Source organism: Lonchura striata, chromosome Z (genome assembly GCF_050655825.1).
Source record: "Lonchura striata isolate lonStrDom1 chromosome Z, ASM5065582v1, whole genome shotgun sequence".
NCBI classification, from domain to species: Eukaryota; Metazoa; Chordata; class Aves; order Passeriformes; family Estrildidae; genus Lonchura; species Lonchura striata.
Window position 1 is genome coordinate 49,837,590 of NC_140740.1, and position 27,122 is coordinate 49,864,711.

A 27,122-nucleotide genomic window follows, 5' to 3' on the forward strand; every position below is an offset into this window, starting at 1 on the left:
GGATCGTCTTCGTACCACTACCAACGTCTTGGGAGACTCCATTGGAGCAGGAATTGTTGAACATTTATCACGGCATGAGCTGAAGAACAGGGATGCTGAGATGGGTAATTCTGTGATAGAGGAGAATGAAATGAAGAAACCATACCAACTGATCTCACAAGAAAATGAGAATGAGAAACCAATAGATAGTGAAACCAAGATGTAGACTAGAGAAAGCGTGAGTTCAGCACTGCAAGTGTGGGAAAACACACACTTTTTCCAGCGATTTATATCTTGAATTCACCAACTTCATCTATTCCTTGATTTCTCCCTTTATGCTCGCACTGGAAAGAATTAATGAAAATATATTCCAAACTAGCAGCGATCATGGTATATGTTGGCTTCCGACTTAAAAAAAAATTAACAGGCAACAAACAACACTGGTCCTGCTAGACATATGCTAACTGGGGATAAAAAAGAGATTGTGTATATGTTACTCAGTCCTGTGAATCTTCTTTTTTTTTTTTTTTTTTATGAACTGGAAAGTAAAAACAGATAACAGAGCCTGAAAATGGTTTTATTTTTTTAAATACCTGTTGCAAAATTCCTAACACACCATCAACACTTCTAACTTGATAACTGCATCCAGCTAAGTAAATTGACAGGACTTTCACTATTTTATCTGATTTTTTTCTCTCTAGTCTTGTATTATTGTTCAAATACTAGCAGGAAAATAAAAAGCAGGAGATTAATTGAGGGGATAAAAAGGGGGAAGATATATAAATAAGAAAAGGAAATACCCCCAAATCAGCACTTTTACCAGCTGAGATTAAATATTTCTGAGAAAGTTACTTTATCTAGACAGTTTTTTGAATTAGATTCAGCTGATCTTTATAAAAATTTAGCCTAGTTGGCTCCCACTGACTCGCAAACATTTACACATGCATGTATGTACTTCCAATCTGGATTTGCTCCCTTAATTTCAAGATCACAACCCAGTTAAACTGTCTGTATGTTTTTAGGAGCAAAGCCCTGGTCTGGGAGAGAAAATGTGTCTTCATCTCTGTTTGGATAAAAAAACTTGCACGCTCTGGATGCACTAATGAGCTACTTAATAAGCAATTATAAGAAGACAGTGCCAGCCTTCTACAGAAGGTGCAGAGGGTGAGATGTTCAGCTCCCAAATGGGCTGCATTCTGAATCTGAATCCCTGAGACCAGCAAAGATTTTCTGATTGGAAACCTCCCAAATTCTTGATCCACTAATAAATTATGGAGGTATGAACTGGATTGACATTTTGCCATCTGGAGAAGGCTCCCTATCTTCATGTGAAATTTTTAATTCCTAGAGTGTTTACCAGTAGCACCTGAATACGAAGATAAAAGCCTTTAGAAAATAAAAATAATGGATGCTTTTGTATTTTATTAGGAAAAGATATAAAAATTCAAAAATAGTAAATACTATAATATATGTTGAAGTTTTAATTAGAAAGGATTTTAAAAAATAAATATTATAGGCAATTTTCAGGGAATAAATAAGGAAAGAATGAAAAAAAAGAAAACAATGCACTTTTTACAGTGCACTTGATACAGTGGCTTTTTGGTTCAAGATTATTTCCTGAAAAAGCCCTTTTCTAGAACTATAAATTAGATACTTTTCCCTTTTTGCCTTACACTATTAGAGAGGTTAAACCAGAAAGTTTTATAATGCAGATGCAGTTGGGAGAAAGAAAAACTATAAATGGACAGGCACAATAATTTTCAATTACCTGTTTTATTGAAATATTCCATTTTCTTCTTTATTGGTCCTCATGCCACAATAATGCTAATGACAGAAATGAAGGCTCCCTTTGCATTGTTCCAGCTGCTATTCCAAAAACATTCAATGTGTTGCATCTGTCACTCAAAGTCCATCATTAAGTGTACAAGTAACTGTAGTGAAAATGTCAGCATGCTGGTCAAAGACAAACTTTTTCTCAGGCAAGATTGATTTTTTTGGGACTGAAAATTCCTGTCAATCTTCTCCAGTTGAGTAATTTACAAAATATGAGCAAGAACTCTCAAGTGAATGAAGTGAGCAGGGTTTAATATAGGTTACTGAGCATCAACCAAGAAAGCTCTAAATGAATCTCTAAATGAACAACTGAAAGAAAATATGGGTTGTTTTCTTTATTTTTGGTTTTATTTTGGGTTTTTTTGCTAACAGAATGCAAATCTAGGATACAGACAGGCATTTTCTGATACATAATTAGAGATATTTTTATATAGATACTGTATTCAGAATGTGTGTATAAACATTAACTGTAGAATTTATGGCATAACATTTAAAATTTTTGTTAAGATTTTCTTTGGAAATACATTGCAAAGACAATGTAAAAGGCTGTCTTTCTATGACATCAGCTGAGAAAATTTAATTGTGTCACAAAGAATGTGATCTTTTTTATACTAACTTTGTTTCTTATGGAAATCAGGTTTTATAGAAAGATTCCTTTCCGCATCTCTCATCGGTTCTGCATTGATATGCACCCAGAGTGGATTGAGAAACATTACTTTGTAGATGTATTTTCAATAAAAATAGTTTTACATTACTGCTCTTACTGTGATTTAGATTTCTTTCAAAGGCTTTGTAATAAAAGCTTCACACAAATTCAGAGATGAGGAACTCAGTATGGGATTCAGGGATTACAGGCCATTTTGTACAGCAGGGCTTTGAACAGGGCTTCCTCTCTACAAATGCTTACTTAGTTTCATGATCAAAAATAAAGAAGTAAAGGGTGGGAGGCAGAAACATCAAGAATTAAAAGAACCAGTGTTTACCCACCCAACTTTATTCACATTCAAGTATATAAATACATATTAACATCTGCAAAATTAAAAAAAAAAAAAAGCATAATTAGATGATCCAAACCCCAAATTCAGCTTTGTAACTATACAACCTTCTTAAACAATCCACCGTTATGTCCATGAAAGCAGTTTATGATGATGGGTTAATTTGGCAAAACCTTCAGCTGGCAGTTATCATCTAGTGGAAGTGAGTACCTCATCAGAGGCACTGGAAAGGTATAAAAGATACAAGCTGAATCACTTGCATCTGGGAAGTTGTGTTGTTTGGATCAAATGGATACAGCAGGGAGAGATCCTGCCTTCCTGAACATACATCAGCAAAACAGGCAACAATGACCTCTACAAATATGTCTGTTGTGTATTAAGTGTAAACAAATTTTGTGAAAGAAATCGGAGATGAAAAAAGTTCAGAGAAGGCATGGTGTTACAGGGCACATGGATGTAACTTTTAACTATTTTATTTCTAGTTACCTGCATTTTCATTCGACCAGTCAAGTATATTTGTGTCTTTGGAACTACTGTCATGATGGATTGAGTCTAACCTTTGACTGATCAACACTTCGTCAACTATACCATGGCACTGGGTGCCATGTCCATCCTTTTCCTGAACACCTCCAGGGATGATGACTCCAACATCTCCCTGGGCAGCCTGTTCCAATGCCTGACAACCCTTCCTGTGAAGAAATAAATTCTTCCTAATGTCCAGCCTAAACCTCCCCTGGCTCAGCTTGAAACTATTTCCTCTCATCCTGTCACTTATCATGAGAGGTGAAACCCTGTCTGGCTACTCTCAAATTTCAGGGAGTTGCAGAGTCACAAGATTCTGCTTGAGCCATCTCTTCTCTGAATAAACACCCTCAGCTCCCTCAGATGCTCTTCACATGACTTGCACTCCAGACCCTTCCCCAGCTCCACTGCCCTTCTCTGGACATGCTCCAGGATCTCACTTGGAGATACTTGTGGCACAGGGGCCTTGCTTACTCTTCCGTGCCCTCGTGCAGAAGTGATATCTCTGGTATTTCATAATTTTTCAGCAGTATTTTCATTTAGAAGTTGCGGAACAAAACGGCATTGCCATTATTATGCAAGAATTCATGTCTCTGTAATGGTGTGTGGCCAGTAAAAAGTAAAGTGATTATGCATGTGGAAAATCAACTACTGGCATGGGAGATTATTTCTTCTGAAGGACTGAATTTGCACAAGTGACATTTGTGTTCCAATGCAGGCACAACAGACAAGAAATTTGAGGCATTTTTTTTCAGCTAACCCTTGCTTGTTTTAATAAAGTTACAACAGAAATCGTGCTAAAGAGTATCTTGTTTCTCATGTGATCAGCAGTGTCCTAGTTGTGGTAACAGTGCACGATCAACTTGGTTCTGATGTGATCAGCCATTTCCCAGAACAAGACAAAAATTTTGAGATGAACCAAGATACCACTACATGCCTGGATTTCCCTCTCTCTAAAGGGATCAGCTTATTCTGGAAGCATGGATAAAGTAGAAGATTATACACATCCATGCAAAACTGAAATCTCAGACTTGCAGCATCAGTGAGGCAGCAAGATTTCTATAAGATTTCTATGGATAACAGAGAGCAATAGTCAGGTGGTATTATCCTTCATGAGCCCTTTCCTTTTCCCCTCCCCCCACCCAGCTCTTCAGATGTCTCTGAGATACACAGACATATCTAAAATTCCAAAATTTTAGGACAGGAGTAACAGCATCTCTTAACAAAAGTTTCTCTTGAACATGCCTCATTACACAACTAGGGCTGCACAAATAATCGATTTTTCACTTCAGTGATAGAACTGAAAAACTAGGGAGAATAATTCTTCCAAGGCATAATTGAAACAATTTTTTGTTGCTTAAAAAAAATCCAATCTCACTTTGAGATTGCATTAATTCCATTTTAAATTAAAACAAATTCAGCTGTAAAATGAACTGAACTTGGAAATAAAACATTGAATCATTCTGTTAGGAAAATACCAAAATTAAATGTTTCAACTTTCCTATAATATCTCCTCACTTTAATGCCAATTGTATTTATAGAAGTTGGCACAGCTTCACAAGTACTTGCCTCAAAACTGCATTTTTCAGCAGTATATTTTTATATTCATGCGTTTTCTTTGTTCTTTACAACTTCCTTTCGGCAGACATTGCACATTTTTCTGGTTTTCCCAGATTACTTAAGAGTTGTTCTTCATTATACTATTCACTCTTTTAGAACTTTGACACTTAATAAAAATGATTAAAAATGAACTCTCTTCTGATATTTGTCCACTATTGCTACTATTACTCTGGCTCCTAAACTTGTGTTCATTTTATGCATAATTTCTTTTTCAAAATCAAAAATTACCCATTTTTTTACATTGCCATATTCCTTTTTGCATCTGTCCCACTTGCTCTGATGGCTTTCCTCATTTTTACAGCTCTTCCATCAAGAAGTTCCCTACAATAGGTCTTCACATACCCAGATTCAGGTCTCAGGAGTATTCACAGTTTTCAACATGAAAACATTTTTCAACTCAGCCTGAGTTTTGATTTTTCCAGAAGAATTAAGATTGTGGGGAGCCTGGACGTGGGGCTGACACAGACACCTAGGCCGTATTTTGGGAACCATCCAGACCCGAAAGGTTTGTGTAGCGCCCTTGTATTTTTATCTCTTGTGCTCAAGATACTTGGGTGAATTTAAGAATTTACACTCTCTTCAAAACAGAAATTAGATTAATTTTTTCCTCATAATTATACCTAAAACCAGTCCAAATCATGCAATGCTCCCTGGCTCCTTCCATTGGCAAAAACACCATAAGTGGGAAAGAGAGAATGATAAAATAATGATCTGAGTTGTATTTCAAGCCCTACTTTGTAAATATATTTGTAATAGCATCAGTACTGACGGCAGATGGTGACTGTCATTCTTCTGAGCAGGTGCCACACAAACCTCCCTTCACAGATCTTCCAGTTCACCTTGCTCGTACCCCGCAGTCCCTCTCCTATTCCAGTCCTGCTCCTCTCCCAGGCAGCAGCTCCTGGCCATGCCAAATTGCCTGGTGGTTTTGTGATAGGCACAAAAGGGGACTGGATGAGACCACCCAACTTGCTTTCATTTACAGGCTCAGCCAGGATGTAAGCTCGAGTCTCCAGAAGAAAAAGCCGACAGTACTAACCCACTGTGCCACTTAGCCTGCACAGTGCAAAAGAGCTATTCAGGGGCTGCCAGCACTTCATTTTGAGATGTACTGTGGCTCTGTAATAATCAACTGCCTAAAAACTGGAGTTTCCCAGCAATGACAGCCAAATTTTTGGTCTCGATGGATTATGCTGCCATCGTGTGGCAAATGTTTCTTAAAAGGCACATTTTGCATCCAAGTAAAAAAAATTAAGCTAAACGCTCTTGTGAACACTTGAGCACAGCACTTTATGTATTGAGCCCCAGTTTTTACATTTGTTCAGCTGCAGAATTTTGTGGTCGTTGTTGTTATTATTATTACTATAATTATGCTTACTCACATAAAGGATTTACTCGTTCATTTTGTCCTCTGTTTGACATAGTCTTAAAGAGGTTAGTGTAACACTGTCATTCTTACATTGATTCTTTGGTGTTTGTGCTCATTGTCTCTGCTTTCTTTGAGCATCTCTCAGGCAAGATGAAGGTGTCTTGGGGAAAATGTGTGCCAAAGTTCTCAAAACATTCCCTTATGTGTATGGACTATTCTGCTAGCACTAACTGCTAACATAGCAGATTTCACACAGTACTAATCTGCCTTCCAGTCTCAGTTGTTTCTCTTTGAAGGGCTCTCTCTTGGTAATCTGACATGCCCCAAAGTTTTATGAAAATGGTAGATTTGCACACTTGGAATCTGTACCTGCCAAATTGTGTCCCTGTTGAAGCATGTAGAGTGTACCTAGGTACAATTCATGTTAAAATGGTGAGCAGTAGCTGAGGGAGCTGGGGGATGTTTAGCCTGGAGAAAAGGAAGCTCAGGGCAGGACTTATCATTCTTTAGAACTGAAAGGAGCTTCTGGAAGGAGTGGGGATTGGTCTCTTCTCCCAGGTAACAAGGGACAGAATGAGATTAAGTGACCTTGAGTTGCACAAGGGCAGGTTTAGATCAGATATTAGGGAAAAAATATTAATGGAAAGGGTCATAAAGCATTAGAATAGGCTGCCAGGGAAGTGGTGAAGTCACCATTTGTGGGTTTTTTTAGAGCTGTGTGGATGTGGCACTTGGGGACATGGTATAGCTATGGACTTGGCAGTGCTGGGTTAAGGGTCGGACTTGACCCTTAAGCATTTAGCTTGAGCTAAATTAAGCATTTAGCCTAATTTTTTTACGTGGATGCAAAATGTGCCTTATAAGAAACTTAGAGGTTTCTTCCAGCCTAAGCAGTTCTGTGATTCTATGAAGCAAATGCTCTCTTCATCTGGCTGGGGCCTAAGCTGTTGCAATACTTGCAGCTGCCAATACTTGCAGTAGTATTATTGTATTGCAAACCCCTGGAGACAGAATTGGGATAAATTTGCTTACTCTGTCTTCAAATTCATTTCCAACACATAGCACCATCTAAAAACCTCAAATGTCACAGAGGACCAGAACACAAAAAAAAGATTTCAAAATTACTATTTTTAAGTCAGACTCAAAAGGACTCAAGTAATTATTTTAAAAATTCGGTATCTAATACTGAATCCTACTAAAATTACATCCCTCAAAAGTTAGTCCATAAAATATTGATCTTCCTTGCTATTACTGTCTTTATTAAATGGCAACAGGTCTTTCACAATTCAGCCTTTATCAAACCACCATGAAACTCCACCATTATCAAAAGGTGCACAGTCTGCTAAAAATAAAAGTAAGTATTTTAAAATTGTAAATACAATTCCAAGACCATGGGCTGGACTTTGTTCACTGCCAGCACAAAGCAGCTCTTCTGTTTCAGAGTCATCCCAGATAAAATGCAGCCAAGCTTTGCTTGCTCCGTCTTTCCTTTCAATTCATTACTTTTCACAGTATACTTTAGTCTGATGGGTAAAGCATTCTCCAAATATAAGCTCAGCTGTGAACACAAGAGAGGGAGAATTGAAAGGGTAAAGGGGTGCAGGGAAAATATTGGGAACAGAGCAGCAACTCTGACTTCCTGCCATGGTAGGATAATAACACAAACCCACTCACCATGTGAGCAAACATAGGAAAATATTGCTAAGCAGCTGATAGGATTCCAGCAAAGAGAAAGTCTGTGTCAGGGAAATCTGTCTCATGGACCTCCTGGACTTCTTTGGGTGCACTAGGAAAGAAATTAGTTGTACTAGTGGCACAAGTATCTCAGTTTTCAGAAAGCCGTAGATAATGTCCTACACCAAAGGCTAATAGAGAAAATAAGTTGCTGTGAACTGAAAGATATGTCCTTTATCGATTTAAACATTGTTATAAGAGGAGAAACAAGTGGTAGCATGAGTCCACAGACAAAATGCTTTGGGGATTAATTTTATTGAACAGTTTTATCAATTCCTCTGACAAGACGTTTTGCAGTGCCAATCTCTGTAAATGATAAAATAACATCTTGCTCTCTAAAGTAGTTGTGTTCCTTAACAATGGCATCGAATTCAGAAGTGGCCCACAAATCTGAATGGGTGAAAGTTTTCCAGGTCATCTTCCCTTAAGAAAAAATACAAAATAGCGCCCTTACTGGAAAAAAAATTCTAAATGGCAACTACACTATGCTGAACTCCAAACTAGCAGTTATAAGGATCTTAGAGTTGCTGCTGTTTGCTGGAATCACTGGATCAATGCACTGGCCAAAAAAAAGGCAGCAAGATGCTGGGCGCCACCAGCCAAGGTGCTCAGAACAAGGAGAAAAGAGGACATACTTTTTCTTCTAGGTAGACTCCCTGGTGCAGACACACCTCAAATCCCCTAGGATGTGTCAAGGAGGATGTAGAGGAATTAAAAGAGGTGCACAGACATTAATACAGAGTAAAACATTCACAACAGGTGATAAAAAATTCTTGGAGATATAAAAAATATTCTTAACTGCAGAAGCTCTATGATGAAGTAAAAAAAAACAAGAAGGAAATGGATAAAGATATGTAGAACTGTTACTGTAAATGTAGAACACAGAGGGAACTGGGCAAGTACTTTAAAGTAGTGTTTAAATGCTGAAGGAGTACAGCTTTACAGAGTGGATAGTGAACACTGAGGCAACAGCATCAACAGGTTAAAAAAGAGATTACATACATTCAGAAACAAGAGATACCAGTGGAATAAGGAAGGACACAAGCCCCAGCACCTTTAATACAACAACTTTGAAAGTTACTGAGGCCACACAGAGAAGTGGCAGCTCACATGTTTTACGTAATAGTGTCTCCACTGCTGAGCAGTGAGAAAATACTGGTTTTAACAGAACAGTGGTCTGATCTTGGAGGAGATTTCTAATGTGCTTTTTTTTTTTCCATCTATCCAACAACAGCAAGAATTTAGGTAATGTATCATAGCTCATTCTGTTATCTACTAATTCCTTCTGTGACTTTCTACTTCACTGACACATTCCTGAAAGTTACACATCTTACATAAAATAGTCACTCTGGAGCTACAAATTGATGATTCATATATTTCAGGAAAAACTATTTTCTGCCTTCCCACTTGTGATATTGTGTGTGCTCATGTGTAAAATCTGCTATCCTCCTCTTTTGCAGCATGTTTCAAAATTTCTTGGTTAAACCTTTTACAAAACTGACATGACTTCCCAAGCACAGACTTCCTCTCTAGGCCTGGAGCAGCAAGACCCACTCCCAGGAGCTCCCAGTAAGCACCATTGTGCAAGAAACACTAGGTGAGATGCTAAATAAAATGTCACATCTTCTCATCTCTTGCTTTACTCTTCCTTAAAAAAATTCAGAAAATCCAGTGGAGCAGCCTAGAAAGTGCCAATACACAGCTGTAAATTTATGCTTTGCTTCTTTTCCAGATGTTCCATTTATGCAGACAAAGTTCAAAGTCTGGAACAGGGGGACTTCAGCTCATTTATATGTAGTTTCCCAAAACACTACTTTTGCTATTCTTATGCTTCCTCCACTACATACAATATTCTCTTAAAGAACTCATGAAATTATTGGACTGTGGGGAAAAAAAAAACAACTCTCCAGAAGCCATTTTTTTTCAGATTCATTCCACTCCTTTGGGAAAAGCAAATAGATAAAGAAAGACAGCAACCCAGTGAAGTAATTAATCTCTTAATGAAAGTACTGTTAGAACCAATTGCTGAAAAGCTTCATTTAAAATGTGATTAATACAAATTATTTTTAATAAATGAAATTATTATTTCCCAACACAAATTATCATTTAAATGTTCTTGTTCAAACATTTTATGGATTTTCATCTTTGGTTAGCAAATCTTTGAAAGCATTTGATTAAAAGCAGGTTACTTTGAAAACCTAGCATTAAAATATGAAGAAGTGGCATACAAAAAAAAAAAAAAAAAGTTATTTTCCTATTTTAACCAACATGCCAAGTGTATGGGAATGTGAGACTCATTATTTCCTCCCCTGAGCAGGTTAGGGCTGTAATTAGTTATACCCAGTCTTGCAGACATCATTCATTGGCCTGATTGGCCAAGATTAAACATACCTTCAGCTGACATCACGGAACAAAGCACTAATTTATAGCAGAGTACAAAGGATAGCAGCTCTGTTCATTTAACTTCTTTCCCTTTTTATCTTTCTCCTCTTTTACTCAGTTTTCTCTTCTGACTCTTATTTCTGGGGCTCAGACTGATGGTTTCGTACATTCAGGTACATTGCCTGTTATGCAAGAGAGCTCCTGGAAGTCCCTCTCAGAGACTGGGCAGTGGATATCTATCCTTGCCATGAAATTGTTTGAGGTAAGAAGCAGCTAGAACAAGAACTTGTTAGCTCCCACATGCTCAAGATTTTGTGGTTTTAAGCTGCACTAAACCAAAGTGCAAAGGAAGCCTGAGCAATAGATGCGAGACACAGCCCTGCAGATAAAGCCACTCCATATCCCTTCCTGAGGTGGATTTGTCGTCTTGCAGTAACCCGTTTCCAGGATGAAATCCACACTAGTTCAGGCAGGGTGAATTCTTCGTTCTTCCTGACACCTAGTGGTCCTAAACAGAAACATCTTCAGCAGCGCTGGACAGCTTTTCGTCGAGTTTCCTGTTTGGATAGTACACACTCAGCCAGTATGTCATGAGAAAAATTTACTGGCTTATGACCTTTTCTAGCATTTTCCTCTGAAGATTGTTTAAAACGGTCTTTTGATCTGAATTACGCTTACCTTTCGAGTGAAGAAAAAAATCAAGTATTTAGAGATGTTAATTGATTTTTAAAGATAATTATTTGCCATGGGTCTTCCTCATGTGTACAAGAATGTTGTGGGAGAAGAAGAGCTCTGATGCATGACCAGCAAAATAATGGTTCTATGCTACACGGTTGTCCTGCTTTTAAAAGTAGTAAAAGTACAGATTTTCCTGACTTTTTGTGTTACCTTTGGACATGACGCTCAGTACGAGAGATGTGTGATAATCCAGTTTAGAATTTATGAACCTAATTTTCACTTTTCATGATTTAGATTTAAGGAATTAATATCTTTTTCAATACAATTTTCTAAAACAAATGTAAGAACTACTAGTATGAAATGCAGTATCAAAAAAGTCCAAACTGTGTAATGGTAATGGATAAAAGTAGAAAATAATTGTGAAGATTTTTCCACTGGGTTAAATAAAAACTCCTCACTGTTCATCTTTGGCTATGTCAATTCAAAAAAACTATGCAAGAGTAAAAATGTATTTCAAGAAAGACAGAATTCTGGTAAATTAAAGAGATGGACAATCACCAACCATGTGTATTTTAGCAAGTGCAAGTTCTGGATTCTGCAGTTGGAGCAGGGCAGTCCATTAATTTACCAAGCTCCATTTTAAAAGCAGTTAGTTAGGATTTGGCATTTTGCCTGCACCTTTATAATTAGGAAGCTATTTATTAAAATATCCAATGGTTAGGAATTTCCTTTATATATCCTATTTTTTTGTAACTATTTGGTTCTGTTCTGCATGCTTCCTAGCATTTAAATACCTCTTCTCAATCCCCTTGTTTACTGACAGGTTTCCCCTTCAGCCTATCTTTTTCTGGACTAAGTAATTTTTTTACGTTTGTTCCCATATATCTCTGCTCCCCTGATTGTGCTTCTGACCTCTTACCCTTCTTGCATATAGGTGACCAAAATTGCAAATGGTATTTCAGATGAAGTTTTGGATGCACAAAAAAAAAAAAGTATTCTTCCTAATAGTTACCAAATACTCTACTGACACACCCCAAAATCTCATTTACTGCTTTACTAGCATCTCATTCTCTCTACATGTAGTCATGCTTTAAACATTTTCAACTAATTATCTCCAAGTATATAGCAGAAATCCTCATTTTTTCTCCCTAAGAGCAATGACTTCGCACTTCACTCAAATGAATTTCATTGCAGTGCATCAGTACTTGAATTCTTTTTATATCAAAGTCAGTAACAGAATTGTTAAGACTGGTCTCAAATGGGATGCTTTGCTAGTACCTCCCTCCCCTTCAATGTCATTCTTTTCCTCTTTAAAACTGTCTCAAACTCTTGCACAGTTCAAACAAATATTCTTCAGTGCAGTAAATTGTTTTCTTCAAGACCAGACACTATGTTGAATATTAAAAAAAAAAAAAAAAAAGAGAGAGATCCAGTAAATTATTCTTTTCAAGAAAATTACTTGTATTTAGAAAGAAAATGATGCATCAAATTTGGATTGGTCTGTACCTCATGAGTTTATACTGCCTTTTGTCCTGTTTAATTTAGCCCCCACACCTCATTTCATCTCCTCTCACTTCCTTCTGAAGTTTACCAAGTCTTACATTCTCCTAAACACAGCCTGGGCTTGGTGTCATAGCCATGGGGCTTCAGAGAAATCTGTGCATTCTAAACAACTATGTAGAGGCAAGACCAGGCACATCCAACACTATCTTTGACAGATTAACCTGTTTTCAAAAACTATCATGGCTGTAAAAATCTTCAATTAACCCAATTACTTCTAACTTCAGTTAGAAGTATCTCCTGCTATTCATTCCAAGACCTCTCTACAACAAAAAAGTGCTGGTTTATGTTGTTCTTCTCCTGCAGAAAAGAGAAAATTATTGATCAACATTTTATAATAGTTTTGCTACATGGATAGACTGTGGCTGTTTCACTGTCTTCTTCCTTGACTTTCAAACAACCCCACACTCTCAGCCTCTCTTAATAGCATGTTTTACAAATGTGCATTTTATTTCATATCTTTCTGGCATTTTCTCTAGGTTATTCAATGAAATGATTTTAAATTACTATCTCTTTATGTTTTACTATACAAGATACCTAAAATTAGGTAATTCTTGTTTCAAACATGAATGAAATATGATAACTAGTACAGTGAATATTTCTTGTACAAGTACACAGGGGCATGTATGCTTATACACACAAATATACAAAAAATTAGCCTTAGTGTGAAGCAAATATTTCACTGGGTATTGATCAAATAGATGGATGGGCTGTCCATTTGAAGTACTTGTTTTTTTCCATCTTCTCTACATATCTGAAGCCCTCATGCCACAGACTTGAGTCTATTCAACGACTATAAAGAGTTCATTTGTACTGTCTTTCATTACTACTTCAAAAGAATTATTATAAACAGATGCAAATTTACATTTTATAAGTAGCATGTAAGGCATCTAATACACTTGTTACATTTATGAATAGCACAAAGCATCCAACAGTTTCTACAAGAGCCAAAACTATTCAAAAAATATTCAGATAAGATTTTTAGCTGATACACAACTTTGTGCTTCCTGCATTCGTTCAAGAACCAATCACAGAGTTAACCAGCTGTGACTGCCTGCTTGGTCACAAAGTACCCTGTTTTTTTCTGGGAGAGAGAGAGAACTGTAAATTGCTGCTGAGTAGCTGTATAACATTGTCTGCCCACAAATTTTTCATAATTCCATGTAAAATAAGATAGATACTTTGATCATATGGTTCCATATGGAATTAATAAGAGATGTTCAGAAGATGGATCATAAAGAAATGCTTACATAAAAAAATTAGAATACAAGCACAGATTTTCTTGGGAAACCTGAGCCTTGTCATGCTCCAAGATTTCTCACCTTGTGCTGAAGGGATTCCTAATGTTTTTCCCATTAAACATTTCCCCAGGTAGAAACCTTAGTAAAATGCTAGCACTTTCTAGATTGTTGGGGTTTTTTTAACGGTCAATTCATAATTTTGACAGCAAATTTCATTTATCTCACACATTTTTCTGCAGCACTGATTTATTCCTAAGATCCTCATTGTATTCTAATTCGGATACTAAACTATCTGTTTTGGGGTTTTTCTTTCACTCCTTTCCATCAAAGAGGTAAATAATCCCTTGCTGTCAGCTTCAGAAGCATTGTTGCATCAGTTTACAGGCTTGAATTCCAGTCTTTTTGTCTGAACAGCCGTGCCTGAATAGCTGATGCAGGAGACGCTCCCCAGGTGGCAGCTGTACCTTATCAACCACATGTTAACATTAACCCCTCTGTTTACCTGCCTCTGCAAATGCTGCAAGCCCCAGCCCTAGTCTCCTCTTCTGCTCGATGACAGGAGAACTTTCAGTGACTTGCTCTCATCTCACCCTCTGTCTTTAACAGAAACAAGCTAGAAAGGTTGCTGTCCATTAACATCACAGGTTTTAGAATGAGGTTGTGTTCCAGCCCCAGGTAGCTTTTCAAGCTTCCCACTTTCTGATGCTCCATGCTAAACAGTGACAGGATATCTCAAGGGGTTCAGGAACCTGGGCTCACTTGCTAACACAGAAGGATAGCCATCTATTTTCTACGGCTTAAAAGGCTATAGAAATTCTCTCTGTAATTTGAGAATTCAGAATCTGTCCTATTTGAAAGCATCTTCTTGCAAAAAGATGAGACCTTTCAGCTTTTTTTCCACTCATTTTCTGAGTACAATTGCTGAGTTTGAGATTGCTGTGGGTCACACTCTGAACTACTTACAGAAGTACTCATTTCAGGTGTAATGAAAAGCTCACGTGGAACTCAATTAGATTTTCCTCCTCTTCCCCTTCCCTTTCTCCTCCCCTCCTGTACCCTACAGTCACACTATAGGAGCCAGGTCTAATTTATCCCTTACAGCAATGACCATAGGGACTGCAGTATATTTTACTCTTAAAGACTCATGCTCTGATTAACCAGTGATAGTGCTATAAACACCTCTCTCTCTGGAAAGGAAAGTGAGAAATTGGACCTGAAATGTCCTTTGAGTATACCTCCTCAGGGAAGGAGATTGTCCTGTCCCAGATAAAAAATATTAAATTAGTAGCCATCACTTGAGTTATGTAATTTTTGTTACCTAAATGTAAGGGGCATAAAACCTAGCATTAACACTTTACTGTCTGCCTTCCCTGAGAGGCCACCAATATGTATTCCATATTTACTCTTTTTTATGCTTCAGTCAGGCAGGAGCCTGATATCTTCTGTTCTAAAAAGCAAATAGTTAAAATTCTATCTGAAATAACAGTTCCCAGAAGTTTCACTTACCTCAGTAATTATTGCTCAGGGAAAGGAAAAAAAAATCCAAGTCTCTAAATCCCAATACATTTTTAATACTTCCTCTTTGCAGCTGACATTGTATTTACTGATATATTTTAATTCAAGGATGAAAAATTAGACAAATACCAATAAGTTTGTTATCCAGAGGATCACAAAGGAAATAATAGAACAGTTAAATAGTACACATTGGAACAGGCTCATGAAATAAATACACCCACCACCTACCTGGCAGCAATATCTTCATTAGAATTCATTTTAGTGTCAGGCAGAGGGAGAGGAAAAAAAGGGAGGGGGGATGGAAAACTGAAAAAAAGAATGTAGTCATATTTTGCAAGACATCTTCCAACACAGTAAAGAATATGGGATAAATCATCTTGGTTCAGCAACAGAGTAACTCCTGCAAAGTGCTGAGGAGACAATAGGATATTGTGCTCTGACCTGCACAGGATTAAAGGTGTTCCTGCAGGATCTACCTGTGAGCTTCTAAAGGCCACAGCAGCCAGTCAGCTGCTCACCACAGGGCACTTACCTAAAGACATCAGCAAACTCAGGTTCAGCCCTCATGCCAGATGTGCCAGCATCCTTTCTTAAGCCAGGACAGTGAGCTTCTTGTTCTGCATGGATCCTGATATTTTCCATGAAAATTTTATTGTCTTCTTGACCAATAAGTAACTAGCTATTTGAAGAGGTTGTTTGCACGTTTCACAGCTCTTCTGTTTTCCTGATTGAAGTAAGTGGTATTTATAACAGAGAGATCAGGCAGGGAAGATTTCTCTAGGCTAAGGATATGCTAAATTATGCTGTCTAAATCTACAAGCAGATGTCTTGAAATTACTAGATTCACCTGGGGAATCTGTTTCTGCCAGAAACAACAAATCTGTCTCAGTCTGATCCTTTCAAGCTGACTCAAGTAAATTCCTGTTGTCTTCATAGATTGCTGTGTCCAAATCATGCTTATAGCCACATTTCCCCATCAGAGAAGTTCTTCCACGGCACCTTTGGCTGTAATGTGAAAATCCAGCTTCTGGCACCAACTCCTTTATTAGCTTTGTATCATCAAATGTGGGAACTGAGTGCCATAAAGCAACCTCACCCCTCCCTTTCCAGTCTGTACAGGATGCATGCATCCAACATTTATTGTCAACCTGGAGTAAGAAATCTGCACCATGTATAGCTTGGAATATTTTAATCTCAAAGAGTAATTATTCAGCCAACATAAAAATGCATGTGTCAGATGTAGAACAGGGTAGCTCAGTGAGCAGGCCCAGCAGGGCAGCAGCTCTCTGCTCTGCCACCTAGGAGAGGCCAGGACTGGTGGGTGCTATTTATGCCATATTTGACAGAACTGGAAGGTGCATTTTTACAATAGCAACACCAGTCATGTGCTGGCATCTTTGAAATGCTTTCTGAACATTAGAGATTAATTTGAGCTCTTCTGTTTCTGAAAATGTGTGAAGCAAAATACAAACAAAGGCAAGAAAACTAAAACATACAGCAGAGACGGAGAGTTGCTGCAGTGCAACCCTCCTCATCACCACAAAAAATGCCTCTGGCATAACCTTGATACATTCAGGGTGGCAGGATATATAGGTCCCATGAGCTAAGAGAGCAGATATAACTTTGTATGTTCCTAAAGACCTCAGCAGGTCTGTGTTTCCAGCAGCATTTCCTCTCACCCTAAGGGGATAAAAAATTTTGTTACTGGCTTCAGAATTAAATGGTAAGAAACTACAGATTATGTATTCATGCTAATCAGCCTCACCCCAAGCATTCAACAATTTTGCATCCCACATATGATGGGAGATGCCATTAATCTCCTATAATCTAAATTATGCATAAAGCCTGATAAAAGTTTGCTGCACCTTTGAAATTAAGGTGCAGAGCAAAAGAGGGGTTTTAGGACAAACTGAAATTCAAAAAAACAGTGGGCTGAGGGATTTGGAGCCAAGAGAGTGTCTGGTGCGGCACTGAACAGAAGATGGTGATATTCAAATTCTGAGTATTGTTATCAGTTAGGTGGAACATCCCTTGTTCAGAACCAGAAACGACAAGTCTTGAAAGCAAAGCAGAAACAGCTCCTACCTGTATGGGCCAGTGAAATGTTAAACAGTAGAGAAGAGGTAATGCTAATGCCTGGCAATGTTCAGCTATATCTTGGAAATTAAGATAAAGAGGTTTGGGTGAGAGTATTTGATCAATGAATTTCATACGAGAGCAAGCAGAGAAATGAATGTATGCAAGGAGGGTGGATCAGAAGGACTCAGGTTGGTTTATGATCTATCTGTATAAAGATAGGACCTGGAGGCATGCAGATCACCAGAAGGTACCAGGATGAAGCTAAGACATCTCATGTAATTAAGAAATTAGAATGTTCCAAACATAAAGCACCAAGTTCACCTAAAGCTTAGCTAATTTTCAACTTCTGTTGATTTTCTTGGGATTTCAGTGTATATTCTGCCCTGAGATGTTTAATCAGCTGTCTGTTCAAATAATGGTTTAAGCATTATTCTGTCTCTATGTGTCAACCTCTGTACAGGATTTATCTTGTAGGCTACTTCACATCAGAAAGAATTGAAAGCTACACAAGTGGGACTGAAAGCTACACAGATAATCACCTTTGGGGATTGGTTTCCTTATTAGAAAACATGAACAGAGAAACAAAAATTCATGGTGGACCCAATGTGAATCTGTAGTTATTGCAGTGCAGCTCCATGCCTAGCTTTTCAATTCTATGTCTAACTGCCCTGAAAGGTCCTTTGCCAAGGTTTGTGCAGGGAAAAACAATTCACACTTTGCATCTAGATCAACATTTTAGTTATATGATTCTTGTGGCAAAGGCAAACAGATTTTTGTACACTACGTGAACTACAGGAAAGTTCTGTCTGATTGCTATGACTGCATAACACTTGTAAGGTAAAGCAGCTGAATCTGCCTTTTCTCATTACAGGCTGAGCTTTCACCAGAGTTATAAAGTTACTACATTGGAGAAACAAGGTTTATGAAATTCACAAATAACACAACCTGATTTAGCAAAAAAGAGCCCTGACAAATCCATGCTAGTACACCAACATACTCATAGAGCCAAAGAGCAGCTTTTAAAAACTAGTCTTATCACTTTATTCAACAGAGTAGTAGCTCTTTGAAGGGACTGAGAGAAAAAGACGCCTCTTGCAAAATTTGTTCAACACATCAGAGAATAAGATAGTAGGCAGCATCTAAAAATGAGGAATTTTACATAAATTGGCAACATTTAGAATAATTCAAATTTCTGTGTATGGGTTACTGTAAAATGTTTCTTTCAAAACAAAGACTTTTTAGGGCATCAAGGACTATACTGGTAATGATTTAAAGCTACATTATGGAGGTTCAGACTGGACATCAGGAGGCATTTTTCTAGTGGGGGTGTGGTCAAACACCAGCATCCTGGAGAGGTGCTCTGTCAATGTTCAAGAGCCACTTGTACAGTGCCCTTAATGACAGGCTTTAACTTTTGGTCATCCCTAAAGTGATCTGGCAGCTGGATTAGATCATCACTCTACGTCACTTACAAATTAATTATTCTAGTCTAGTCTGGTCTAGTCTAAAAAAAGAGTAGAATCCCTTTGATGTATAGCACATGCTTTCTCCACATTCCTTTCCAACACTTCATATCCTTCCCAGGAAAAATATACCACAGACAAGTCCATGGAAGTAAGCAGAATGCTACGGAGAGACTGTTTTCCAATGGAGAGGAACATTTATTTTTTAAACGTTAGAGCAGAATGTAGTCTAACACAATCCATTCCAGATTCCCAACTGTAAGTTTTAGCTTTTCCACTAGGGATAAGACCCATGCAAGACACCTAGAGAAAAGACGTGTGTATAGGTTATAGAAAAATCAAAAATCCAGATTCTTGCCTGCAACCTTCTGTACTATGCAGTCAGACTGAGCCTGCATGTCTGCTTCAGATCAAATGAAAGGATTCAAATGTGTCTTGTCTCATTCCTCCTGCTGTTGTGCCATTATCTTCTAACTCAGTTCTGGGATCTTTAGCCCCACAGAGTAATGGCTGGTAGCATTCTATAGGAAGTTGTCCACTGAAGTTAGGTTTCCACTTTATTTCTGTGAGGAACTTTTGGGCACTGCGTATGCATGGCTGTTGCAGCATAAAGAGGAGAAATGAGCAAGCATCACCCCCAATGCATGCAGCTCACTGCATCAAATATGTTTTTTGTAGATAAGCCCACAGGGTTCTTCCCTTACATGGCAGCTGACGAAAATAAAAGTATTTCCTAGTGTCAAAACATGGTAGTCAGACTGATTGTCCTTAAACACAATGCAAGTGCCACACAAAATCCCAGGAGTGTGTGCTGGTGCTCACGTCCTCCACCAGTGCATGCAAGTATTTCATTCCTTCACCTGCTATAAGGCTCCTCTGACAGTATCCCCACCATTAAGTTTGTGGTGACTGGATGAGTGAGAGACCCAAGAACAGACAAAACTCCAAAGTACAAAAGAGTCCACTCTGCTCCAAACTTCCAACCTGACTGCAGGCACAAGCACCACATGAGTTTCATCTCATTTTCTCTAATTTTAAAGTCAAATTGGAAATACATATTTATAAATAGCAGTGGGAAAGGGGGAAAAAACCCAACCTAACCCAGAAAACAAACAAGCAAGCAAACAAACAAACAAAAACCCCCAAACCACAACAAACCAACAAAAAAACACCAAAACCAACCAAACAAAAAAACCCACCAGAAAAGCCTCAAAAGTAAAGCTTTTGACACACAGCAGATTTTGCACTTTTGCTGTTTTGACAAACAGCATACTTTTCCACTTTAAAGATTTCATTTAGATGACACATTAATTTTCTTTTCCTATTTAGTCATACCAAACTGCTATTTATCTGAAGTTTATTTCCTGTCTGAACTATGTACAAAATGGAGGTGGCATCTTTTTGATCAGAGCCTTGCTTGGCTGTCTTGATGGTTTCTCTTTCAATCACAGGTGGACATTCAGGAGTGATTTTAGGAGCTAAATGTTTTGAAACTCTTCCATGTTCAGATGTGTTTAAACCATTGTCTGTGGTCCTTCTTTTCACAGAAAGAGAATTCCACTGCCTGGAGCAAATAAATATATAAAAATACACAACTGCAAGATAGAAAATTTACAGATTGACTAATAAGGAGAAAATTCTATTTTGTTTTATCCCAGAAAGTAATGTAGGTAATCTGCTTAAGTGAGAGATGCCTGCTCCCTAGTGTTGTGCAGAGCTGTTCCAGCAACTTCACAGCAGAGTAAAAATGCATAATGGTGTGAAATGTGGCACGTTATTGTTAGTTGTTCATCATCTACTTCTGTTTATGCATTCTAGGAAGGTACAAGTGAGTACATTTAAGATAATGACTTTCTAGTTGCAATCTGTAGTAAGCACATTTAAATTATTGACTTTCTAGTTGCAATCTGTAGTGAGTTCTGCTAGAGAATGGAAAACTATCTGCAAAAAAACAGATTACTACAGTTTATAGCCTTTTATACAAATAGCAGAAAACCGTTCTTATTATATCTGTTCATGTTTTATTGCAAACATGTCGTTTGTGCTCATCAGAAAGATGACTATATTGTTATCTTGTCTTTAAAATAAAACTCTCTCTTGTAAACTATTATACTGCAAGCCTATAAGAACAAATTATCATATTGGAAGTTTTTAAGATAGTAAAATGACTACAGTTTATCTCTAAATTATATTTGCAATTGTTCCAACCAAATCTTTATCAATTGAATGATGCTGTATTCAAAAAGAGCAGAAAATGCTGTTTATTACTGAACTGTAATATCATTGTTGCAATAACTGTGCTTTCTCTATTCAATTCCTCGACATGGTCTTTCCCTCGTGGTATTAAAGATATTTAAAACTTCATTTCATGGGAGGTTCACCACCAGAGGGCAGTATGATAAAGTAGGTTTTACAATTTATATTTATTTAATTAGGAAAAAACCGTGAGCTCTCAATCTGTCTTCTGTATTAAAACCATTTAACAAAATTTAAATGCATTACCTCATTTGCTAAACTTTTTCACGATTTAAATTTTCAAAAACATGAAGAAAACTGTATACAAAAGGAAAAAATACAAAGATGAAACCAGAATATGTGAAAGAAGGCATTCTTTTCAGAAGAAAATTACAGAAAAAGAGCACAGAGCATCAATAACATTCTTGTTATTTGAACTCACTGAATTTTTACTCCAAGGTAGGTGGAAAGTTGAGGATCTAGAAGGAGAAAGAACTATGGTCTTTTGGTATCTTTTCTGGCAGAGGATGGTGTTTAGTTGACAGTAACCAAGGGCAAACTTCAGTAGATTATGAGCATCTGTTGATATGTTACAATCAGGTACAGCAGCACAAAATCTCTTAACTATGCTGGCAAAAATTTATACACAGCATCTCTTTATATCGTGTATATAATCACTGCCTTACAGAAGAAACCTGAGGCTGTATTTATTGAAGAACTGATAATTCAGTTAAACTGAACAAGGCTGATGTGTAGCTGATATAAAGGAGGGAGAGAGAGCGCTACAGGGTACTTAATAGCTAAAAAAAGAGTAGACAATTTCAGAGATTATGTTTATTCTTACAAAATTAAGACTGGACTTTTCATTTCAAGTAATTTTCCTTCCAAGTAATTTGCTTTATTTTTAGGTTTTAAATAAAACTCAGAGGTAAGTTATAAAGAAATGACATTTGAAGGCTAATTTGTAACAGGATTCTTTTAAAGACAGGATTTCCTTAATCCAGAAAATAGGATTTTATGCAAAACCAGTATCTAGACAGTCTCGATAAACACTTAAAATCATCTAGGCCAAATGAGGAATGGAAGAGATTTACCCCAATATCCATGACAGTAGCAAGTTCTCAGCTTCTTACATTGAAACCACAGGGTTACCAAGGATTATGAACAAAAGCCCCCTCTGGAGTTCTTCAAAGTTTGAGACTAGTTCCAGCAGGAACTGACTGCTTTCCCACATACGAAAACAATTACAGAAATTACACTCTCCCTGGTTTCAGTATGGTAACATTTATACTCAACTAATTAGGAAGGCAGAAAGACCTGGCTGGCATCCCTACCTGAAACATAAGAAATCATTAGTTGCATGCATGCAGTATAAAATTAACAACACAATATACAGGAATAGTATGTTATCAGTAAGAATGGAAGGCACATCCCATCCACAGGTTTGCAAGGCTCCCAGATTCTGGTAAAATTAACTACATTTTATGAACATCAGATATAGTAAGTGCTTATTTTGTATAGATAGAAAGGACTTTCTAGAAAATGGCTTGTCAGTCAAAAGGAATACAGATAAGGAAAATGATTGCAAGCTTTGTGCAGTGGAAGTATGCTCACCAGAGAGAATCAGAAGAACAATAACTGGAAAGACAACAGAATTGCAACAGTGCTGATACTTTGCTTTTAAATTATATTTTCCATTTAAGAAGACTATTTCTCAAAAGGACGGAAAACACCTGAGAAAATAAAGGGATAGTATCTAATTTAGCCAAGACCACACTATGAATCAAAGACACAGGAACAAAAATTTACCTCTGCTACCACCTGCTCTGCTCCCCAAACAATGTTTACTACTTACCTTGCTAAAAGCACTGTTTTTACTTGGCACTGTCCTTTCACAAAGAATAATCTGAAACTCTTTTTTGCACAAGTTAAAATCACATCCTCAGGAGGTTCCGCTTTGTCTTTATTTGTAATATGTGTTCATTATTAGTTTTAATAAGTATAATACATACATTCCAGACAATTCTGGGGGTAGCACAGGTGCATTTGCCTTCTAGATTGGTCACTGTCTGAGCTCCAGCAGATTTGACAGAGCTTGCACACATTACCAGTTTCAACAAGCCTTGCAAGCAGTCTGTAGTCAGTAGTGCCATGTCTGGAGAACACTTCTGTATTTGAGAGGCCAAATCCAGCACCACAAACAACTGAAACATCACAAACTTTCTGAGACTCTAAGGTGAATCTGACCTATATTCTGGTCTCCGGGCTGCTTTTAGATTTCAGTTTCACTCAGGAAAATTCAGAGGCCATGAAAGAGTATGTGATGAGGAGGGGAATAAAGATGCAAGTTATTTACAAACACAAGTCTAGCTGGAATTCCACCACTGTTTGATGCTTAAGTACATGAGCTGGTGTCAAAACAGAGCTGAGATACATCTTCAGGACACACTTTGATGAGAAATTACTGACACATCTCACTTTTAACAATCTGGCACCAGTCAGAGTTTCAGCAACAATGCAATGTCACTTGCAGCAGCTAATTCCTTTGTCCCAAACAAAGCACACTACTTATTAATTCTCGAATGCAAATCAGGAATTTAATGGAAATACACAGAGTGGTTTTGAATGGTCAGAATTGTCTTCAGTGGTGCTTAGAGTAAGCAGTAGAGGCCAAAAGTGATGAGGCATTATGCTTTGGTTTCTTTCATGTTGGAATTTTGGCAATGCTCTTTCACCTCTGGGGTGCAGTATTGGACAGTTAAAAGAAAATGGGAAGTCTCTCACAGTTCAATAGAGCACAACTGCTGCATCTTTCACACATTGTTGATTTTATAAGATTTAGACAGCACCTGCTTTTTATTATTTTTAAGTCTGTTTGGAGGAAAAATTTGTTACACTGTTGAAGGTTTCCTAACCTGAAGCACTCAATGCTCCTGAAGGAGGAATGTGCATGTCTTAGGTCTCCCATAGCCTGGTCATCTAGGTCCAAATAAAGACACACATTGTAGACCATTAATTCATAAAAGGGGTCTAGACCTTGCATCATTGCCTGTTCTTTCCACATAAACAGCCTATCACCAGAATTGGAAAGGTTCAGGACTTGCTAGCTGTAAATGTGGCCATGATCCTGTCACACACAAGCACATTTCTTCCCAAAAGTGATCCTTGCAGCAGTCAGAGCTCAAGTCACAGCACGAGTATGAAGAGAGGACAGTGCCACCAAGACAGATTATATGTCAGTGACAGAAAGATTGTGGGGTTATCAGGAAAGCAACAACACTTACGGTCACATACAAACACACTGTATATTTATAGCTCCAAGTTCAGCAATCTCCCAGGCAGTGAATCAAGTATCATCTAAACTGTGCTGGCTTGAGGGAAGTTATGCATGTCCCACAACAGTTAATAAAACTGGTAGCTCAAGCTTGAGTTTATGTAACTCTCTGTCCTACACTTCAATAAAGTAAAACTACAAAAAATACACCAGGAGTACAAACAGTATGACCAGGGATACACATGATCTCAACTGCTTTTTCACTTAGGAACTTAATTCTTTCAAAGACTTACCTTTAGTTCTGAAATCCTGTTATTATAACAAATAATCAATCTTGAACCAGGAATACTTACCAGCTTCTTCTGTTCAAAACTAGTATTTTAAATCTACAAAAAAATTATACTTGCAGCTGTTAATGATGAGTTATCTCAGATTTTAACTCCTCTGCTCTAAGTAACAGCTGGTGTTTAAGTCCCTTGATGTTGTTTACTCTCTCAATATATTCTCACAGTCTTGACGGAATCACCATATCTCTAAAGGGACAGACTCTAAAGGATATTTGAGTAAGCATTTAAGAAATGTACTTCTAAGGCTGTCCCATGACATCACTTTAGCTTAATTAAACTTCCACAATCTGACATTACCTATTTCTTCTTAAATCACTCTTTCAGTCCCAACCTTAGAACTTCATGCTGCAGAGTTATGTTGTGGTATTTGTGACTGAAAAGGGAAAAACAATGACACTCGGTGACCTCTAAGCCAAGACATCTTCCTGTGGAATCTCTCACTTAGGCCTGCACTGTAGACTTCTCTGTTCAGAATTTTGCATAAACAAAAGAGTGGAAGAATGAAAAAATTATCCAGATCATTCTGTTCCATTAAAAACAAACATTTTCTGTCTTCATCTGTTTTACAAATAGCTTTGAGATTTGCAGAGCAAAAGCATATCTATTTGTTACTTTTCATACAACAGCAAGCCTCGACATCTGTTATCTCAGGTAGTATTGCTAAATGCCTGCAAGATCACAAGCTTTTCTTTTAAATATTTTCAGCACATTTACATGGCTATAATAATGTCCAAACAATCAGATTCCCCCTCTCCAACCAAATTTTGCAAACATTTCATTATTGAATGTTTTTAATGAGAAACTGCTAGGCTAAATGGAACCCCAGATTATGTGTTTTATAAAACCTAATAGCACAAGATCTACCAGTGTGTTTCAAAAATATTTTTAATTTCAAATGGAATAACAGTGTGCTAAAGAAGAAAAATAATCTCTCCAGGGTTTCCAACCCATGTACTGGATATTTCTTTCAGTACAGTTTCTGAGCAGTTATGCTATTTCCAAAGCAAGAGTAGCAAGACATTAAACCTTTCATTTTGGGGTTTGTTAAGTAACATAGTTAAAGGAATGGTTTGCACCTGCCAGTTTTAAAATTTCATCTGTGGCTAACATAAAGAGTTAGTGGCAATAAAGCTGAAAGCTACAAGAGTAGATGTGACCACTATAACAAGTCCTTTTGCTGGACTGGCATAAAGTGGACAGGAAATTTGGGGCTCCTACTTAGAGCACTTGCTTCATTCTCCCTGTAAGTTTAATGTTTTCTCAGCATAACCCTTAATTAGTCCTTAGACAAATTCACCTTGAACAAGGGTCTCAGACTGTGGCACAGATGTAAGCACAGTAATGAGCATTTTGGTTAACCTCTCTACAGTGGAAAAAGGCTTTCCAACTTTCTGTCATGGGCAGGTAACAGAAAATCTTTGCTGCCATAGCAAAAATTTCTGATTTGTCAATTGAATTCTGAATATCTGAATTCTGTCCATGAGCTATATGAGCTTCTAGACTACCTGAGCAGAAATCTGGATGACCACTTGGAGAACAGAAGAGGTGTTGCTACAAAACTGTTTTTACTGTTGGATATTGTGGAAGAGTCTGTTAGAATCAAGGAAATATTTAATTTATTTTACTTATCACTGAAAATATAGACTCTAATCCTCACTTTAAGGTTTAAATTCCAGATCCTAGGAATCATTGGGAAAACTTACTAGCAAGACCTCCTATCACCAAGGTAATGAGTTGAAAGAGCAAGAAATGAAGACCTTTCTCCATGTAACAGGACAATATTTTTTTTGTAGTTGCAAGGAATTTTCTTTTTATAGCATAAAAAAAAATGTAGCTCTAACTAGAAAAAAAGATTTTTATAAAATGTAATGGAAAGGGATACATATAATATATATGGGAATGAGGGACAAAGTATGGAAGTGATTTGCCTGATCTCCCAGAACATCTAAAGCCAGTACTGCTGGTATATTTGCGTGATGTGTGGTAGCCCATGGCTTTTTTTTAACAGATTTTGGATTTAGAACCCAGAAGAAAGAGATACTGGGCTTTAAATATGTTGAGCCACATGGCCAAGCCTGCTTACAGCATATGTTAATTTAAATGTTTGGATTTCACAGAGATAGTTTCTCATTCAGAGTAATGAGATTTTTAAGCTATTACAAATATATTGCAAATGCTCCAGCTGCCTAACCAGCATATATTTTCACAGTCCTTGTATTGTGCACTCAGGAACACTTTAATGGCTATTTTTCTCCAGTGTTAACAAGCGCCATACGCCTTTTCAGTTGTAAATGAC

The 27,122-nt window shown here is 37.4% G+C and overlaps 1 protein-coding gene and 1 long non-coding RNA gene across 3 annotated transcripts in view; one reads left to right on the forward strand and one right to left on the reverse strand.

Annotated features, from left to right (window-relative positions):
* The window catches only part of SLC1A3 (solute carrier family 1 member 3), a 64,275-nt gene extending 61,709 nt beyond the window's left edge, over nt 1–2,566 (forward strand). Inside the window, exon 10 of the mRNA XM_021551769.4 lies at nt 1–2,566. Within this exon, the coding sequence (XP_021407444.2) occupies nt 1–205 (205 nt within the window). The 3' untranslated portion in view covers nt 206–2,566.
* The window catches only part of LOC146763811 (uncharacterized), a 66,177-nt gene continuing 39,546 nt past the window's right edge, over nt 492–27,122 (reverse strand). For both annotated transcript variants that reach the window (XR_014951226.1, XR_014951225.1), the window contains one exon: nt 492–27,122. This exon is cut by the window's right edge. This is a non-coding gene — a long non-coding RNA (uncharacterized LOC146763811).